General features: G+C 36.4%; 1 protein-coding gene across 26 annotated transcripts in view; it reads left to right on the top strand.

Annotated features, from left to right (window-relative positions):
- Positions 1-15,391, top strand: part of LOC126871101 (disks large 1 tumor suppressor protein) — a 529,262-nt gene that overhangs the window by 329,124 nt on the left and 184,747 nt on the right. Inside the window, exon 2 of one of the 26 annotated variants that reach the window (XM_050629539.1) lies at positions 8,693-8,974. The exons of 24 other annotated variants lie outside the window; for them this stretch is intronic. In XM_050629539.1, the coding sequence (XP_050485496.1) occupies positions 8,834-8,974 (141 nt within the window). In that variant the 5' untranslated portion in view covers positions 8,693-8,833. Of the gene's footprint in view, positions 1-8,371; positions 8,975-15,391 lie in introns of all 26 variants that reach the window. One more of the 26 variants, XM_050629538.1, reaches the window with a different exon arrangement.

The following is a 15,391-nucleotide window of genomic DNA, read 5'->3' as shown; positions in this document are numbered from 1 at the left end:
TCAAACCCACGTCAGCGTGCAACTTTCCGTGGTTGCAGCTGTTAGACGGAAATTCAAGTACAACATGACGCTGTTCTAACAATGCCACTTCTCCGTACACGCGGCGCGGTTTATGTTTCCAGCTCGTCTTTCCTCGAGGATCGAGGTTGCGACCCTGATACACATTTACGTTTCGCGACAATGTTTATTAAAACGAGACCGAACAATTTCCTACATGCATCGCGTTAGTATGTTTGAGTATAAATTATCTTTAATAAAATATTAGCAAGCTCTTCTTCGGATAAAATTCCATCGAATGCATTCTTTATTCGTAATACTTCGTAATATTTAGAGCACAAACGTTCGTAAAATTTCCTTCAAATTTGTCAAATTCCTTTTTTTATAATACAATATTTATCTTTGGTTAATAGTTTAATATGATATATTAATAATAAGTTTTAATTAAACACATTACTTAAGGCGAATGAAAGCTTTGTCAGTTAGAGATAACGAACATTCATATTCAAGAATTAATGAAAAATTATTTAACGTAATGATTTTTCGAACTAAAAGATAGAATAATTTTGAATAGAATTGTATTCCAACATTCGTACCTGTAGCGTTGAAACAATCAATTCCGTGACTAGGTTACGATAGTAACGTTGTATTAACATTGTTGATTTTTCTTCGAAACGTGCTGATATGCAAACAGCTTACCTCATCGAATACGTTTCTCGCGGTCAACACGGCGCACATTATGTGCATCGCGTGCGTTACAATTTTTATGTTCGCTCAAGAACCAGTTATCTTGACGTTTGCCATCTAATGCCGACTTCTATTTGGTACAAGTCGAAGGAAACATTCGATTGCATAATTCATCCATTCTATCGATTCTCCACGCGAAATATGAAGAGAAAAGGTCATTTTCTTAACCGATGCTTTCGGCTTGTTACTTAAATGACACAAAGCTTCTTTCAGTTAGTGTTCGTTTAACTGAATTCCGATCGATTGTGTCTACTAACATATTTAGACGTGCACTTTTATTATTCAAACAAGAAATCATAATCATAAAAAGATCAATAAACTTCTATTCTACTCGTATGAACTTTAGTTATATGTAATTTACATAAATGAAGTTTTACTGCGGATGTTTATGCATTTATGGGAAATTCAACATCGTAATACCATTATTAAGGTAACTATGTTATTTATGCGTCCTGCTAATTTTCTGCCATGGAAAGACCAAGTTTATTCGATAGTTAGTTTGAACCTGTTTGAAGCAGATTCCATTAGTAAAATTATGTTTTTAATCATTCAAACTCTTCTGCTACTTACTTTCTTAATTGAAGTATAATTATTAATAGATATGAGGTAGCAACAGTGCATTGTAATATTCCACTTTTAATTAACATGCAAAAATATATGAAATATTTCAATTTAGGCTTCACTCTTCTAATTACGTTCATAAAAATTTGAATTATCATATAGTAATCTATGACTCCACAGTCTAACAATGAATGATTTATCATTTTTGATAGTAACAATTTTTTCCTGAAAAGTTAATAATTCTCACGAGATGCCATTTTATCGATAACCATAGTCGTTTTTTGCTCTCTTACGTGGATAAATCGGATTTCCGGCCAAGAGAGCTGATTTTGCGTAGAAATTATGCTGATCGCGTTCTAATATTATGACGACAGCTTCGAATTCGGCCGGGCCAGCGAAGCTTGTCGTTCCTGCAGATATCGATCGCGTTCCACGGCTTGTCAAGCTAAGCCGCGAGTCTGAGATTTCTAGGTAGACGTGCGAATTTATCGACTACCCGGAATATGCGCGATCCTGACATTTATCTCGTCGAGTGATAATCGTGCCCTTAGCCGCCACGTTCGAATGATCATAAATCTATTTCAGCGATCAACCAGGGATCATAAATAATCGAAAATCGGACTGAGAATAAACCGCCTATTCAATGTCTAAATCGAAGAAAATTTATTTTTGATCAACTTTTATCTCTTTGATAAGAAATCTGGAGCAGTGGGACGCGTCTCTAATTTTAGTCGCCACATCTTTTTGTTTCCTACACGCCGGTGGAAGTGAATCAATAAAATTTACCAGGAAATTTCGTTTATCGTTCAATTAAGCGCTGATCTCATTAATGCCCCTTGACTGGCAAACGAGTTCTTTTATGCCCGACCGTCGTTCCGAAGAATTCGTTTAGGACAATAGTCGAAGAATTTCGTAAACTCACGCAAAGCGTTTGAAGCATTCGAGCAATTAGAACGATACCTTATACAGATCGCATACATGCGAATTACATTAACAACGAAAGACAGTGGTAACAATAGAATGGCATAAACGTCGACACAAAGTACAGGTCACAGTTGGTCAGGAAATTATCGGTGTAATTTTGTTAAATCTTATATGGAGACTGGTGCAGCAGAAAAAGAAATAAAACGGAAGGAGAACGGTAACGAGAACAAAGATTACTGGAAATATCGAGAAAGTCGAAGAAGGAAATAGAGAAAGTGAGTTCGGTCTGCTCAGTTTTTCCTTTTATCGTCTACATTCTATTTTAAATCTGATACTATATCGTATAGTACATGCTATTTACTTGAACGTGTTTCAAACTTATTTCAATAAAAGTAAAAATTCTTTCAGGCAGAAATTTCGAGGGTAGAATATTATTTGAATCTTCAACGATTCAAATTGTTTATGGAAAATTAAATACTTTATCGATATTAAATATCACATCTCTTCGAGGCGGAAGAATAATTCTTCGGAATGATTGAATTTCTTATTCATTAACTAAAAACAATTAACCCAATTGTGTCGGTCCGATGCCACTTATTGCTCCGCTTGTTAATTGACAACGTTCACCAATTAACGCGACGTTAATTCTATGAAACGCATGCGCCCTGAAGCGTGTAAGCACGGATTGATGCGCGATTTACGATGCGCCGGATTCGATCATCGCCACCGATGCAGCCAGCTAGAATCACGATAATGAATGATAACAGGTTCAATTCAAGCAGCCTTTCAGTTTTAATAGGCCGGCTCTCTAAGCTGTTCATTCGCGCAGTCTTTTAGCCAGTGTTCGATGCCAGCGGTAACGAACGTACGCACACTGCGGTATTAAGGTGACATAGTAATTAATGTAGCAGCACGAAATGACAGGATGCGTTTACTTCCTCTTCCTGTTGAATACCGTAGAAATCTTTGATCGGTCGTGTGTACTCTTCAGTCATTTAATCTCAATATATGGATATTAAAATGCTTGCAGTAATTTTAGTAAGTTTTTCTTTTTTTTTTTTATTTGTGATTTCGTAAAGTTTGGTACAGTGGTGATTATTCTTGCATATCTACAGAATACTCCAGAAAGATTGTGCAGAAGTTTCGGTACAAGTCTTACGTTTGAAAACAAGAAAGAAAGTGCTATTATATTTTAGTGCTAGTACATATATTTTAATGATAATCAATGTATACATTATTATAATATGGTCTTCCTTCTTTTTTAATGAGTTCGACAATGTATGGAATCATCTATGTGATTATTAAACCTCATTGTTAAATCGTTGTTAAATCTCATAGAAGACACTTCCAACATCTACTGTGAATATTGGTTATATAAACTTTATTTTTTTTGATACATAGAATCAATCTTCAAATTCTTACTCAGCCTTTCTTGAACTTCCTGTATATGTTGAATTAGTTAATACTTTCGCGGTCACTCGCGTAATTTTACGTTCACTGTTCTTTGTAGCATTCTACTACATCGTACAGATCTTATAGAAAATCCTTATGCTGCATTTAAATAATATAATATAATCAAAACTGAATACACAGCAGTCGCGAAAGTGTTAAAAGAAACATTTTATTAGAACCCAAAAACTCCAAACCTGAAAATTATTTTCCATACTATTCTATAATAATAATCGTGATAATAATCGCTTGCTCGTTTCAATCAAAACTTCGTGAGCAGAGACGGGTATTGATCTTGATTTTAATAACTATACGTCACACTAGCACGTCGAACATGAACCTTAACAAGAACGTCATCTGGCAGTCTCGAGTCGTTGTTAAGGAACAATTCATAGTTCTTCGGGCACTTTAGATGCTGCGCTTGGCAAAAAGTTCTCTATTTCCTCTATGTGCCTGCAACGACTAAAACCGTTCCAAATTTTTTACCGAGCAATCTCAAAGTTCGAGTGCTGCGGGCAACGGTAGCGTTAAATCGAGGTTGTTTCTTTGCCTCGAAGTCTTGCGGCGGTTATCTATCTTATGGATCGCTAGCGTAATTAAAATTCTCAGAGATTTTGGTATCCGCCACTGAGAACAAAGTTTCGAAAGTTCTATATTGTATGTAACACCGACGGCACATTAATTTGATACGTGAACAGCTGGGATGTGTCAGTTAAACGTAGAAAATACTTCCTACGAAATGTTATAATCTTGATATTCGTGTTTCTGCAGCATATCGTGGCTTCAAAGAAAACATTTACAACTTTAAATTATATTCTAGACACGACTTGACCTATTCGGGTGAAGTAATCAGTACTTTTGCGGTTAATTCGACTGACAAATTCAGTGGAATACTGTTAAAATTCATAAGACTGAACTACGACTCAGTTATGCCAAGAACTTATTGAATCAAGCTTATCCAATTATCTGTCGTTAGTATTAAACTGTTCCCTTGTTCGCATAAACTTCACTTAGTTTACTCTATATTATGTGTTTAACGAGATTACACGTTTAATAAACTTTCGAGATTACATATTCTTATTCTGCTTCTTTAATATAATTAATTTCATTATAACTATTCCAATAATTAAATCAATATAATTACGAACGTTACTTTTGTTATCACTAGACTGTAGATATTTATGCGAATGAAGACATGGAAGCTAAACGGAGGCACTTTTCAACTGTTAAACATTTTAACGTATAAATATTTTAAGTACTTTATATATGTATTACATATACTGGTATATATTAGTATCTATTTTTAGTATTAATATGTATCATTATACACATTCTGTATTTTTAGACTTTTAAATTTCTCAAAATAAATACATAAACATCATATACATATATTTACGTAATACAAATATTATGTGTTATACCTTTGTAATAGTTTCTAAAAAAAGAAAAAAAAAAGAAGAAGCTTCATTCGCGTCACAATTATTTACAAATTTACAATACTAATTGCAACTCAATACATCCGTACTTACTCGTTATTCAGAATTTTCCGCACGTTGATATTCATTTTGTCGGAAGAAAAACGAGAGTGGAACGATGACAGGAAGCGAATTGCGGTAATGGCGCTCATTTACTTTACATCTAGTGCCGGATACCGTGCCAATTTCCGCAAACGAGCGCATTATGGCTGTTTCTTACGTGGTAAGCAATTAAAATAACCGTGTTGAATGGTTCGCAGCGAGCGTCGTTCTTTGGCAGGGTTTCGTAAACGGCCGTCGATTATTTTCCACTTCGTGGACTGTAAACAGAAAGGAGCGGTTTTCCGAGTGTAATCAACACTTCGAGTCGCCGTAGACCAATTCGTTTCCACTGTCTCACAAACGGGCCGACATATTTCTCTCCCTCGTGCTTTTGGCCGAAGATTGAAGTCAGCTTTCGAGCCCTTTGATCTCCTGCTCTTCTTGGCTGCCGCAATGCGAACGTTTGACGTAACAACTCGATGACGACGACATCTCACATTTGTTTCAGTTCGAGACTCTTTGATTTCGGGTTTCTTGACAGGACTCGCACTTCGTTTCATCTCGCAATTCGGCTTAACTCAACCTCTTTTAGATGTTTGATTGATTTAGGAGACGCTTCTCCCGCTGTTTTCTACCAAAGAGGATATCTGTTATTAATTACTCTACGTACTCTTTTAAGATTATTCAAAGTATCGTGTAATATATAATTTGCATCTAATAATATTTAATTTGATGGAACGCAAAATTCGAAGTTATAATATGTTGAAAATTTCATTTCAACTACAGTTCTTGTTTCATGATACTTGGATCATAATTTATTATAAATACATAACTCGACGTTGTAAGACAAAGAGGTAATCTTATCAAAATTTCCCACTATAAAAACTACCATAATTAAAATACGTTTCTTATAACAGTCCTTGCAACATTTTTACGTTATTGTAATAATTACTGTTTTTACTAAATTCTCCATGACAATCCTCCGTTATAAGATCGTTCTGACTATTTCGAATTAATTACCAATCATCGTCGAGCATCCCAACTTATTCATCGGTCTAACCTGTTGATCGTTAAAACGATCCTTTCGCTACGGAATATTTCATCTCGACATAAAGAAACAAAATATCGAACGAACGATGAAGAAGGAAAGAGAAGAAACGCAGATCGACCGTAATTCGCAACTATCCCCCATGAACGACCAGCCAATTGACCCCCTTGTCCGTAAGTTAGCGCTGCTTATACCTTCGTCGCTAATTAAGAACGGCACATCGACTAGCGGCACTCGTCGGTGGAGCTTAATGGAAATTAGTCCTGCCTCGCGATTTCCAACGTCGCGCATCGGTCCTCGTAGTCTCATTAGTTCGTTCGAGCGTGCCGCAGGTCTCGATCGTTCCTCTGCAGTCGCGAATAATTCGATTGCATCTCGTATACGTCTACTTGAACGCCTTCTGAAGCGTGTTCTCGACACGGCCCTATTGTATCCGCGAGCCGGCTAATTACACCGATGTCCGGCGCGCCCACTTCCTTCCGGGCGATCGACGCTCATCGAAGTTACTCCACGAAGATTGACTTTACTGATGCCGTAAGAGAAATTTGGTATACTACCGCAGTGATTTAACTGGTGATGAGGTATTCGAGTGTTTTGTGGCCTTTGGATCTTAAACGACTAAATTCTGGAGGGAAAAACAATCGAGATGTATGCCGTTTGAATTTTACTCGGAATTTGTCAATATTGTAAGATTATTATATTATAAGATATTGTAAGATATTGTAAGATATATTGAAGGTATAAGATGCGGTATATTCGAATAGTTCATGAGTTTTTGGTTATATATTAAACAATCGAATTTTAAAGGGAAAAGAAATCGATGTAGGTGTTGTTTAGATTTTATTTCGAATTTCTCTATGGTACGATCTAGTTGGCAATGACATATTCCAGTGTTTTATAAGTTTTTTGATCCTCGAATGGTAAACGATTAAATTTTGGGGGAAATTAAAATGGGTGTTGTTTGGATTTTATTCATAGTTATGAATGTATACGATCGTTGGAAATTCTGTTTCACTTGCGATTTAACCCATTGGAAACTGATAACGTATGATGTACGTAATAGGGTGCGTATCCAATCCAATTAATGACGCGTCATATTCTGCTTCTTCAATATAATTAATTTCATTATAATTATTCCAATAATTAAATCAATATAATTACAAACGTTATTTCTACGTTATCACTAGACTGTGGATGAAGAAATTCGAGTTACCGTTATCAGTACTAGAAAAGCAATCATGGAAACAGGATCGCGTAAAATGTAATTGTGGAAGGCATTGTGTACGATTTAAAAAAGCTATTAGTGTTAAGTTAGAGAAATCCGATTACGGCAAACTGATCGTATTTCTAAAAATTTGCATTACGATAAGAGGCGTGATAAGCGACGACAGAGTTGACATTTTCTTGATATTAGGGCTTGAAATTCTTCGTTGCATTTTTCTTAGAGTAGGTAGTTTTGAACATAACTATTTGTAGAACTGCAGTGAAAAGAGTAGATAGCGTCGTGAATAGTGTCTTTGAGTAATTAACAAGAGAATGACCTCGTTAATTCAACTATCTTAAATTAAAGCTCATACTTGCTTCTTTGTTGGAGGCAAATTCGCAGTTTCGCCTAAGCAAATAGACAATCCCTCTTTTTGGCAAATATTAAATTACTCTGGTTTGATGCTTTTTAAAGAGTATTGATTTTGCGCTGGGTTCCGACGGTAAGAGAGGGAGCTTCCAGTGAATTTGCACCCTTACCGCTCACGGTAAATGCTGTTGCTTCAATGTATCATAGTCTCGGTCGATTCGCGAATTTCTGTGTTACCGACTCCCGCGAATGATGCGTTCGTGGTCGAAGAGATGTCGTCTGTTTGATCGTTCATCGTCTTAGAAATTTCAATCCTCAAAAGCAATCCCTAAAAGAATTTAAAATTTGTATAATTTCCATCTCTGTAGTATTCAATAATCAACATTCATTTACAAGATTTGGTAACAAACATACAGTATGTTTGATAAATTTGTAGTAGATAAATACTTTCTAGAGTAGTTTCTGTGTTTTAATTTCATAAGCTTCGGTTTAGTAATAGGTACACTATCATTTTGTAGAGCTTGGTACGTTAATTTATTAACTATCCAAATTTAGATCGTGAATGAAGGACGCACGAAAGTAATTAATTTACGCACCCTCGTCGTAAACACGCCATTGTGGAATGGCCTAGTAAAAGACCCTGGACGAGCGGACTATAAAGTATCGCAACGACTTTGATAAGCACCAGACAATAAAAGGAAGCACTGCCTATGAATTTGCAATAAGCTTTGTATCGCACGTAAACAAATTTCATATCGACTCCCGTTCTTTTCTTATAATAGCGAAAAAAATTACTCAAGTCGATCGAAGAGGTGTATATTAATGTATAGACACGATTTGCGAAGGATTTTCCTCACTCCTCTATTGCTAGTTTAGATAATGGTGTAAAGAACGTGTCACGAACAGTCGGTGAATGAGTGGTGAATAGACTGACATAAAGCGAAACGTGTGAAGGGTGAAAAGTAAAAGAAGATCGTGGAATAATCGTAAAATCAAAATATTGAATATTCGTCGAATATGCCCCCGACGACACCGCCAGCCATGTGCTCGCTCTGTCCGCGCTCAAAGAAGGCTCAACACCCGAAGAAGCTCGTACGATTTGACTCCATCGTCGACACGTTCTCCATCTCCGATTCGAATGCGATCACCAACCAGAGGGTAAGAGGATTAATTTGTAGTACATTCCATGGAAAATAATACTCTGCGATCTTTTTATCACCAAACTTTCTCTTTTCATTTTTGGCTACTTATTTATTTATTCGTTTTAATTTGTTCCATGATAATGGTATTTATAGAAACTCCTTGTGTTAAATATTATATAGTTATTCAGTTAACGAGTAGAAATGAGATTTGACTAATTTATAATCATTTAGACGCGAGATCAAAGAATCGGTAAAACGTGTGCTTGAACAAACACGTGTACGCGAATTTAGCGAATCCGGGTCACGATAAGCGTAGTTAATGTAGCGTCGATTTGCAGTCGCGAAGTCCTTTAACATTTACACGCCATTACGTGATCAGCTTTTGAACATTAACGTATCTCTCTTCATGTACATTATTTATTTTATTCCCTTCAAGCAAAAACCATTAGACAATAATTACCGATTCTCATTCTATTATAGAAATATTATATTATTCATACACAAATATCATACCCCCCGGAGATTATCTTTCAAATTTTATAAATATATCGATTTATCCATTCTCCATTGCTAATACATATAGGATACCCTACTGCATGATTGTAATACGATAACACAATCTAATGAAAAATTGTAACTAAAGTTTCGAAAAAATGTCTAACGCTAAGAACGAATATATAACTGATACAAACAAAAGCTTCCAATCTTTAGCTTCGAATGCACTCTTCAAAGATTCAAGACTTCGGACCAATTTAAATTTAAATGTAAATTTAAAGAAAGCGAGTCATCCTGTCCCGTTCGACGAGTTCTAAGGTCTCTCTTTTGGCCCGATTGAAACTCGTGTTTTACCGGGCGCTGGTAAATCATCTGGGTGCGTGAAAAATTTAGCATGTGCCGCGGGGGACGTTCGCCATGCACAAAGTGCCGTGAAACGTAGCTCCGGGTCTTATCGTAATGCCTTCGAGGCCAGTGGCGCGCGGTAAAAAAAAAGTTTGCTGCCATAGCTGCTATCTTTACGACTTTTCGATCGACGACGGTGACGCGAATGCGGGACACGTTATAAAAGCTTCCAGAATAAATGGCGTCTTGCGGACTCGGGCGTTCGCTTAGCGGCTGCAGACATCTTTTTCTGCTAAAACGATTAACGAGGAAAAGAAATATTGTTTCGAATATTGGAAATGTCTATTGAAAAGTGTTCGATTCGATAATTATCCTCATTCATTATATTAATAATTGTAAGAAAAAGGGAATTCTCTGCTGTTCATTGAATTTTGCACTACAGAATCGAAGTAGATTTTTATTTCTATTTTTTTAAAACAATATGTTAGATAAGTAATGACGCAGAAAAATATAGAAGCTCGTGTTCTATTTATTGATTTCGAATTTGATAGTACAGAGGAAGGAACGCATATATTATATGAGCCACAGTTGCGCCACTTTCATTAAAATGTCAGCGTGTAGAAGATGCCTGCTGAGATCGTGGATATTTCAGTTTATAATCAAGCCCAGGTACACATACATATTTACACGACGATAAAAAAATATTGGTACGATGTCAACTAGCAGAATTCCGTTTCTGAATTATTACGAACTATTATACAGAAAACTAGAGGGTCGTTCGACAATCTTCTATCGATATGAAGTCTTAAATTGCTCAATAACTTATGCATTCATCGAAAATCACTTATAAAAATCACTAGCGATGTAACATGGATCCTGCGAATTTTTCTTTTATTCGAACATATCCGCACAAGATAAAAACTTCGGATATGTTCGACAATCCTTTTCGAGTCGCCCTGCTGAAACCGTCTAAATCATCGAAATCGTCGAAATGGATAGAAGGTAGGCGTGGTTCCGGAACTGGTCGTCGTCAGAGAAACAGCAGGTGGCCGATAATGTCCTCCGGGAAAGCTAAACCACCGCCATTCTCTTATGATAATACGAGTCCGTGCCTGGACCGATATTCCCCAAATGTAAATCAGTCGACTTTCCCGATTCCGTACTGTCGATATCCGACCGCCTATATTTTCTCCATCTGCCTACGCTCTCTCTTCTCTTTGCGTTTATTAAAACACTCCGCCTGATCCGTACGTTTTGTCCCAGGGGTAACTTCGAGTAGGCAAGCGACATCAACGATGGTCGTTCCATTTGACTGTAAGAGGGAACTTGTACTGTGGATTTTTTCGGAAACTTCTTGGAGTATTAGTTTAACGGTAGAACTACAAGAACAATTGAAATGACCAATGTGTAAATTCTCATAGAAATTTTGTAGATTTATTACTAAACTGTAGATGTGCATGTAAATTCATAGTATTATGCACATAAGTGAAGAAATGCATTTAATGCTAAGCAGGAATTTATTTCATCTATTAAATTTTATAACGAGTGTTATACATACTATGTGCATTTTGTTTATTTTCACACCTTTAGGTTTCCAATAAATGCATAGACATTCGCTGTGTATTTATTATATTTTTTGTGCACTTTTGTGGATTTACTCTTACATTAAGTATAATGTAACAAGTTCGTATAACATTCACTTTCATCACTATAATACAAATTTTTTATTTTAATCCTCTGTGGTTTTAATGTTAAATAACTCGAAAGATCCGTAAACTCGGCACTTCTTGTTCCCACTTTCGCCATGATAAAACCGAAAATGGAACGTAGTTGCGTCTCTGTTTGAACGATAAGGGTATTTCGAAGAGCGGATGAAAGTTGTCGATATTGAAGTTTCTAATTTGATTAAAGTCATTCTTTCTTAAAATTGTAATTGCATTGTATTAAGTTACTTTCGTGCACTTGGAACAGTAAATCTCAAATGGTAAATGTTGCTGCAAGCGGAAGGACAAGATTAATCGATCTACTCCGTTATTATTGGATTATCTATTCTACTGCTTGCTATTAAAGACTGATAAATAGCCGACAGTGTTAACGACAATATTACAATCGATCGTTCTCAAGCATCCCTCTTACGATTGATGCTTACCCCATGTCACTTCCAGCTGACTGATGACGATTCACCCGATAGGCTTCTGCTTTTCTGAATAACAGGCTTCTTAGGAAGTAGCTTAAGTACCCACTATGCGATAGATGAGATACTTGTAAAAATTCGCGTAAAACCACTTACAAAACCTGAGCTTACAATTTATCTTGTAAATTTTTCGTTACTGTACGACGGTTGATATATAGAAGTGAAAAGTGTAAACTAAAATTATTTATTATTTTTTTATTATTATGAAATTAAAGATTCTAGCGTGCAATACGTATATACTCTATACGTATTTCACACTTACATACGTATACGTTTTATCTCGTAGGCGTTCATCACCGGTCACGATTGTATAGAGAAATTCTACGTTTTCTACATTATTGTACATTGAAATATTTATAATCAGCAGATCCTCCGATGTTCGCAATTCATTTCGAAATTCGAAATCGAAATTTAATGGTTTTATACGATACTACTAAACGTTTTCGCTTTTTGAGTCTATAAAAAAATAAAATCAAAGAACGTCGACTTGACTTCTCCAATAAGTTGTACGTCTCTCTTCTCTCTTGGCACTTAGGGATGAAAAAGATCGCGACACAAAAATCGAGCGAATCGCATCCTCCAAGAAAGGGATCAGGTGTAATCCTCTTGACACGGGATCGGCTAACACTTCGAGTAGTTCGAGGAACTCTCGAATAACAAAGAGTCTGCCAACTGACACGGATGGAGGGGTCCTTCCCTGTTCGATCTCGAAACTCCTCGATTATTCCTACCATCCTTTCGAACCTTGATAATTTACTCGTACATACGCCATCATTTTCGATCATCTGATCGGTTCCACGATTTACTTTATGTTGAACGTTTAGTTAATTTAATGGCGTTACACATTTACAAATAGCTTGTACCGATAATAATTTTACAATAGCCTAGAATAAACCTAGAATTTATGTCCCAGACGATTAGATTCTCTGACAGTTGAGTCACAATTAGTTTCATCGTCAATTATGGAATTTTCACCATTAAAGTCGTGGGGAAAAGACAGTACATTTCTTTCTCTTCAACCGAATGACCAATATAGAATATACTGTTACAAATATCAACGAAAGATGGGTTATCGCAACCTCCACAAAGATACAGATCAATTATAGCAATATATGAACATTTATAAGACACAGCACACTAAGAAATAAATAGAAGTCATACCAATGTCACTCAAAACTTCTAGGCTACTCCTATCTATTTGTATACAGTCTTATAAATATATATATTTTACATAGAATATTTATCTCTTTACAATCAATATATTTACAACCATTTTCAAAATTAATTTATTCGGAGGCTCACGAGGTATCTGTAAGGCTTTTATCTCATCTGTCGTCGCTTTGCTTCGCGAAAATCGATCTGGCAGACGTGTCTCTTTGCCAGTGTAACAATCGAAAGAAGGCTTTCACCTAACTGGCTCTAATTAACAAACGTCCCGAATAATCAGACAGCGTTGTTAGAGGTTAAATTATTTCTAGGTCTACGAGTCTCTAGCGTGCAATTGCCGATAGCCCTCTCGAAATTCTAGTTTGGTCCGACATAATAATGAGAGACGATGAAAATGACGCGACGCGAAATAAATTCAAATTTCAGCTGAATTTATCGCCCAGTCGTTCTCGCATCTAGGTTAATGTAACAGCTTGTGTAACATACAGCCGATTAATTTTGATAAAACGGTATCGCGACGTTGGCGTTATTGTCCGCGATATATAGTAGTAGGATAGTAATTTGTCAAAAAATGACAAGAAGAAAGGAGTGATACAAATTAATGAGACTTCTCTGGTCACCCTCGGACACAGTCGTATATTTCAACGCGGCGATTTCAAAATGAAGAATCGTGTTTTCGATATATTCGCGTTTTGAATGACCGTCGTTCACGGCCTCGGTGATTAAGAGGAAAGTTGGAAATTGCGAAATGCTTCCTATCCACTTGGTTTTTAGGTTTTAACCACTAAAATTGGCTAGAGGGACAAACGTTTCTCGTACGTCTTGACCTACTTTTTCCTTTAATTTCTTCTAGCAAACAGAACCTTTTATGCCCGCCGTAATATCTTCGCGGTAAAGTGGGCGACTCGTGAAAATTTGCTTAGACTTTAGAAAAGTATTTCCCTGAATTTATTGCTGTAAAACGTACTATCGTATATACGAATTATTTACTAATTATTCAATACTCTTGTTTGTTACAGGTGAGTTTATAAACATTTCCAGTTTTGGCCGCATTTGTGTAAGTAGCACTTTGTTCGTGGAATTACGCGCTTACGTAGAATGTGTTTTGTCCTGCACGTTTCGAATCTTCATTTAAAACTTTTCTAAGGGTCTCCTCAGTACTACGAAAGTCCCTTTGTCGTAATCGCTTGATCTTTGAGAGGAAAAAATCATAACTACGGATCAAAGGGACAACAAACAAAGGACAAAGCGCTTATTAGAATTATGTAGTTGAAAAATGCGCTTACCACGTTTCTACGAAGGCGAAATTAATTTCCTGTACTACAAAGAAGGATATGAGGAGAATGGCGTGCAGGTCCACTTCAAAGGTGGTCTAATGCTGTCTTGTATAAAACAAGAGAAAAATTTTAATACCGAGGCACGCAGTCATTCTGAAATGGCCTGCCTCTTTGTAAAAACTAAGCGCGGTTCTTGTTCGAAAAGAAATTAATTGGATTACCATACGAAGTTAGGTAATTTAAACCCAATAAAGACTTCTTTTCTTATGAGTACTTTATTTATTTCATTTAATATTCATTTATATTATGTAGTAAGGATTGTGTCTCTGTTACATTGAAAAATAACGACACTATACATTCAAAAGTTAAAATATCTTTAAAAAAGCTTGTTTCCGTTTCCAGTAACAAGATCTCAAAGACTCAACATTTACGAAATTCACCATATAGAAAACAATATATACCGACACATAGTAAGCGACACAATATCATTCCAAGTTTAAACTTAGGCAGACCGAAAAAGAAAGCACACATCTACGCGAAAGAAACCTACGAAAGTTCTGAGAACGTTAGCTGCTATCACCAGCAGCCGCTTTATCGACGACAGAATCCTGTATTGTTCTCGGTTCTGTCCGAGGTCATTCTTTTCTGAACGATATTTAATCTGTCCAGTTCGTTTCATGGTATAAATGAAAACTCCGGATAACCGAAAACACCCGACACGTTTCTTATCCCGACCTAAATTACGACATCTGTTTCTTTGCCCCTTGTCCTCCTCTTTACCGGCGTCTTTCGACCTCTACCATTCCTTTACAATCGATCGAACGCATAGAGAATTTTAAGTCGAAACGTGCCCACAACGAACCGTGTCGGCTTATCTCGGTATGAAACATGCGTCTGTGTTACCTGTAAATGTCGTTAACGAGCTATATTTCTCCTAGTTTTGACTTTGATCCCA

The sequence above is a fragment of the Bombus huntii genome, chromosome 11, assembly GCF_024542735.1.
Source record: "Bombus huntii isolate Logan2020A chromosome 11, iyBomHunt1.1, whole genome shotgun sequence".
Taxonomy (NCBI): domain Eukaryota; kingdom Metazoa; phylum Arthropoda; class Insecta; order Hymenoptera; family Apidae; genus Bombus; species Bombus huntii.
The sequence above is the reverse complement of the archived record's forward strand: the minus strand, read 5'-3'. Positions and strand labels throughout refer to the sequence as shown.